The sequence below is a fragment of the Mastomys coucha genome, unplaced genomic scaffold (assembly GCF_008632895.1).
Source record: "Mastomys coucha isolate ucsf_1 unplaced genomic scaffold, UCSF_Mcou_1 pScaffold7, whole genome shotgun sequence".
In the NCBI taxonomy this organism is placed as follows: Eukaryota; Metazoa; Chordata; class Mammalia; order Rodentia; family Muridae; genus Mastomys; species Mastomys coucha.
The window spans coordinates 74,718,302-74,724,347 of record NW_022196913.1 but is presented as its reverse complement, the minus strand read 5'-3'; the positions used below and the strand labels follow the sequence as shown (position 1 = coordinate 74,724,347).

The following is a 6,046-nucleotide window of genomic DNA, read 5'->3' as shown; positions in this document are numbered from 1 at the left end:
AAAAAAAAAAAAAAAAAAAGGAGGGACACTTCATACTCATCAAAGGAAAAATCTACCAAGATAAACTCTCATTTCTGAACATCTATGCTCCAAATACAAGGACACCAACATTCATATAAGAAATCCTAGTGTAGGGGAATGCCAGGGCCAGTAAGCCGGAGAGGGTGGGGTGGTGAGCAGCGGGAGGGGGGAAGGGATCAGGGGTTTGTTCTTGGTTTTTTTTTTTTTTGAGGGGAAACTGGGAAATATGACATGTGAATAAAGAAAATATCTAATAAAAGGAAAAGGAGAAAAAAAAGAAACTTCACTAAAGGTCAAAGTACACATTGTACCTCACATAATAATAGTGGGAGACTTCAACACCCCACTCTTATCAATGGACAGATCATGGAAACACAAACTAAACAGAGACACATTGAAACTAATAGAAGTTATGGAACAAATGGATTTAACAGATATCTATAGAACATTTCATCCAAAAGCAAAAAGAATATACCTTCTCAGCACCTCATGGTACTGTCTCCAAATTGGTCACAAAACAAGTCTAAATAGATACAATAAAACTGAAATAATCCCTTGCATTCTATCACATCACCATGGACTAAGGCTGGTCTTCAATAATGACAAAAACAATGGAAAGCGCACATACACATGGAAGCTGAACAATGCCATATTCCATGGTAACTTGGTCAAGGTAGAAATAAAGAAATTATAGACTTTTTAGAATTTAATGAAAGTGAAGGCACAACATACCCAAACTTATGGGACACAATGAAAGCAGTGCTAAGAGGAAAACTCAGCTCTGAGTGCCTCCAAAAAGAAACTGGAGAAAACATACACTAGCAGTTTAACAGCACACCTGAAAGATCTAGACCAAAAAGAAGCAAATACACCCAAGAGAAGTAGCCTGCATGATATAATCAAACTCAGGGCTGAAATCAACCACACAGAAACAAAAAGAACTATACAAAGAATCAACAAAAACCAGGAGCTGATTCTTTGAGAAAATCAACAAGATAGATAAACCCTTAGCCAGACTAACCAGAGGACACAGAGACAGTATTCAAATTATCAAAATCAGAAATGAAAAGGGAAATCAACAACATCAACTGAGGAAATTAAAAAAAAAAATCATCAGATTCTCCTACAAAAGCCTATACTCAAAAACTAGAAAATCTGGATGAAATGGACAATTTTCTAGACAGATACCAAATAAATCAGGATCCAATAAACCATCTAATCAGTCCTATAACCCCTAAAGAAATAGAAGCAGCTGTTAAAAGTCTCCCAACCGAAAAAAAAAAAAAATGCCCAGGACCTGATGGGTTTAGTGCAGAATTCTATCAGACCTTCAAAGAAGACCTAATATCAATACTCTTCAAACTATTCCATAAAATAGAAACAGAAGGAACACTACCCAGTTCATTCTATGAAGCCACAGTTCAGCTGCGTATTCTCCCTTGGAGATGGAACTTGTCAGTTTCCTGTCATAGAGGACTTCATAAGTGATGTTTTTTTACTTCTATCATGTTTAATGTTCCAAATAGATTTTAAAAACTGAAAAAACTAAAAGAGAAATAAAACAAACAAAAAAAGAAAGATACAACCTGTTTTTTCTTTCATTTTTAACTTATGCTGCTTCTGAACTTTCCTTTTAAACTTTCTTAGAAAGGTACCTTTGTATTTTTTGTTGTTGTTGTTGTTGTTACCTTCATTTTGACCACCCATTTTATTCTTCCAACTTAGAGATAGTAAGGAGTGCTTAACCTTAGGACTCAAAAGTAGAACTAGTCAGTCCCATCTTATTCTTCCTTCCCCTTCTACACCTATGAACTTTAACATTATAGCCATGCACATTGTTTCTTATGCATAAAATTACTGTCTTAAGCCTTCCACAGACTAGTGTAAATGGAACAGTTTTCCTTTTGGGATATGGCAAAGCACTACATAAAGTATTTGGATAATTAAACTGGTAAGACGAGTTGATCATTTCATCCAAGTGAATCTTTAAAACGAATATCCAAAGTCCAGTTTTGAAAGGCAATTTCATTAATAGATAATAAAAAATATTTAAAACATTGAGAAAACGAATTAGTGTTTTTAGGTTATTGAAAAAAAATTCACATCTTCAAAAGTCAACAATAGTTTTAAACTGGCATGATGCTTATCTTCAGCTTAATTTAACATCTTAGTGGCTTCCTGCTAAAGCAGTATAGATCAATTATAAGTTATAGTTTTAAAAAGATAATGGTGGGGAGATGAATTCTAGATTACAAAATGACAAAACTCTAGGTCTGAAACTGTCCTTGTAGATACAGCTTGTAATTGTCACATTTAGGAGAGGAGGTAACAGAAGCACAAGGAAGAAGCCCATGTAAGTTAGCTGCCAATGAATGACAGGGCGGGATAATAACAGTCCAATTTTCTGCTTTCTAGTTTAGTAAACTTTCTCTCATATAACAGTGAAAGCAGTAATAGAAAACATTTATTCAGGCTCATTCCTTACTAGACTTAATGCTAGGAATTATTAGCATTAGTTCCTTAGAATTATTTAATAATTATCTTTTAATCACAATTGGCCTGATAGTTCAACATCCCGCAATAGCACCAAAATACGATGCCAGGTTTGTCACAATAGAGGATATGCTATTTTATATAGTCACATCATTGGACACATTTAATGACAAATTCACCAGTTAAAACTGTGAAAGGAACCATTTGTACAATCCGAGCAAGGAGTGAAGTCTGCTGGAGACAGTGGCTTCACAGTTTTCTCCTCAGAACACCTAAAGGTAGGAAGTCTAGATGCAGATGTTGAATAAATCTTGGCTTCTGAAGTGTAGCTATGTCCTTATACAGCTGTGACTTAGGGAACTTACTTCTCTAAGCTTTATTTTCTTAGTTTTTCCATCCGTTGTATGAAATAGGGCTTCCCTCACTGAGTTATTATCAGGGCAAAATAAAAGAACATACTTTAAACAGTATAATTCTTCGCAGTGTGACCTAGTGATAGTTACAGGTTTTTGTCTTTTCTTTTTACTTGCACTTTTGGTTTTCTAACACATTTCCTCAGAGTGCTAAACTAATTTCTAAAAACTATGATTATGTAAAGCACATACTATACTGGTAACACTTGGTTATAACCAAGAACTGCTATATTTGGATCATATAAGGGCTTAAGTAGATACCCAGCAGAGGCACCCACAGGATATTTCTGCAGGAGAGTTTCCTCAGAAGCTGACTCTTCTCTAACAAAGACCCATGCCTTCCTATTAACTTCGTCTGCTGAAACTAGGTTCCACAATCTACCCCATCCTACACAAGAAATATCTTAGTTTTTCATTATTCATGTAACCTAAGAAGATACTATGATCCAAATGAGTATCTTTTCTTTGAGCTCTTATAACCTTGCTGAATACATATTTAAACAAAAGGAGACAGACATATGATTTAGGAGTAGACTTGTGAAACAGATTATGGCAAATCTATTTCTATATATTTGGAAAATATCAGCATCAGTTCTCATCTGTATACCTTACCTCAGTCACCAGTGCCCTGAGATACATTTATATATATTTACACACACATACACACACTTATATATGTGTGTATACACACACAAACACACACACAGTATAAACATAGGTTGAGCTTGAAGTAAGCAGAAAGAATGATCTTATAAGATGCTATTTTGGCATATCTACATTTCAGGTTTGGGAAGAGGCCATAGATGTTCTTATCACCTCCTACCCAGCTCCTATTTTCCCATCTTTCTCATTACCTCTTAGCAGAGCCTTTAATGACACCTACCTACATAAGAGATTATAGCCAAGGGACCTTAAGGAGGTTCTGGGAATTAAGATTTACTCTTCCAATCTCATACCAAGTCCCAAACACTGCTAATCAGAACATAAAGAGGCATCAGTTAAGTAGGCAGAAATCCTTAAATCACGTAACAAGTTCTATTACCTCAGCACTAGCAAGGTCGTGCCTCCAGTGCCTCGAAGTACCTGTTATATCACAGGCACTCAGTAATGGGAATGTCTGAAGAGGAAGGCAATAGTTGCAGGTAATGTTAACAAATGGCATTTGCCAACAACCATGGCATAAATACTCAGCATGGCTGATTTAAACTGCCAGTGGTTTAAAAGCACCTTACAGGAGAATATTTTTAGGAGCCTAGTATGAGCTGCCAGCTCAAGACTCTGAAGTGAGGGCTTTCCAGAGAGTTACCTGAATACCTTAAATAGGAGCAGTACCATCCCAGAGACTACAGTGGGATTTCAAATAAACATAAAAAGGGAAAAGGGAAAACTAAAAAGTGGGGATAAAGAAGTACCTGACACCTTGTGTAGCCATGCTGCCACTGTCATGATGGATTGTATGGATCCTGTCAAACTAGGAGCCAAAAATCCTTCCTGCCCTCAAGTTGCTTTTGTTGTATTAATACAAACATAAATTAACAAGAAAATAATGAATTCAAAGGGTGTCTCTAATGTCAAGAATTAAGCAGACTGACTTTCAGATCAGACTGTCTTCCAAATGCCTCACTGCTGACTTCCATCAATTAGGTGACAACAACATGTCTATTTACAAGGTGCTTGCTAGGTTCTTCTTCAAGTCTTGAAAAGGAGACGCAGCTACCCACATGCCAGTGTTTGCTGCCAAATCTCTAATTTGGAAAAGGTTCGAGTGTTTTTGTTATGTTTTGTTTTTTTTTAAATAAAAGTATAAATGTCTTTAAAGTATTGTACTTTGATAGTCTTTCTTGATTGGATATAAATTTTAGTGGGATGAATAGATGAATGAACACTACAATAAGCTCCTTATACTATTTTTTGAACAATTACACTACTGTGGATGGTCTACCTATGGACCATTACTACTAATAACTATGGTTCCCACACACTACAAACTGCAAGGACATCTACAGCCAAGAGAGAGTCCATTTCATGCAACTACTGAGGAAAAAGATTGTTCAGAGGCATGGTGAGAATATTAATGTTAAACATTGATATATTTTCCCCAATATTTTATTAAACTCAATTCAGTTACAGGCATGTATTTACCATACTCTGTAGGGAAAAGAAGTTATGTCTGGTCTGTCGGCTGTGTTCCGTTTGCTAAATCTTTTTTTTTGTTTTGTTTTTGGAACTCACTCTGTAGACCAGGCTGGCCTCGAACTCAGTAATCCACCTGCCTCTGCCTCCCAAGTGCTGGGATTAAAGGGGTGTGCCACCACCGCTTGGCCGTTTGCTAAATCTTGAAACTGGAAATAAAACTTAATATTATACTCAAATATATTTCAAGGTTCTTACCTGTACATTTGTAGTCAGAGGCTACACCTTTAAGCATAGCATCAAAGATGGATATTTCCATTCTCTGTTTCCTGTGGTGACAACTCAGAAGCAAAGAAGGTTGGGATACAATTAAATGGAGGAACAGGTCTAGCTCTAATTCACCGGTTCCTCTTCGGCCAGGCTGCCGAACAACAGTGACTCCAAGGGCTTGTCTGGCAGATGACCTTGTGGATGCATGGAGGCTTTCAAGGGAGAGAACCCTTACTTTCTTCCCTGAAGAAAAAGATGTGCTACTGCTTAAGGGATCTTCAGCAGTCACCATGGAAACACATGCCTGGTTAGGCTTAGCTATATCAGAATCAACTTCTGGGAGATTCAAGCAACTCTTGCCTGTTTTCCCATCTTCCTTCTGTTCTGGTAATTTGAATTTGGGTAAGGCCACTGAGGAATAGGTCATTAGAGAGATCCTACTTGCAGTAATAAATATATCAAAAGGAATAAAATTAAGATTTTTCACAATTGATGACTGGTGGGAGGGTCGGGCAATGCGGTGCTGACTGGCACCACTGTACTGCTCTATTTGCACAATGCGGATTTTAACACTGTCACTGCCAATGCCACTGTCCTGAGCACCACTGTATCGGGAAGAGGTTTCGGCTGTGCCTCCATCAAATGTATCCACTTTCTTCTGTTCGTGTTTAGAAATCTGTAAGGAAAACAAAAAGGAAATATGTCAAAGTAGTTAT

At 37.0% G+C, this 6,046-nt stretch overlaps 1 protein-coding gene across 4 annotated transcripts in view; it reads right to left on the bottom strand.

Moving 5' to 3' along the window:
• The window catches only part of Vps13b (vacuolar protein sorting 13 homolog B), a 564,858-nt gene that overhangs the window by 210,550 nt on the left and 348,262 nt on the right, over positions 1-6,046 (bottom strand). For all 4 annotated transcript variants that reach the window (XM_031359340.1, XM_031359343.1, XM_031359341.1 and 1 more), the window contains exon 34: positions 5,319-6,006. In XM_031359340.1, the coding sequence (XP_031215200.1) occupies positions 5,319-6,006 (688 nt within the window). The remainder of the gene's footprint in view (positions 1-5,318; positions 6,007-6,046) is intronic.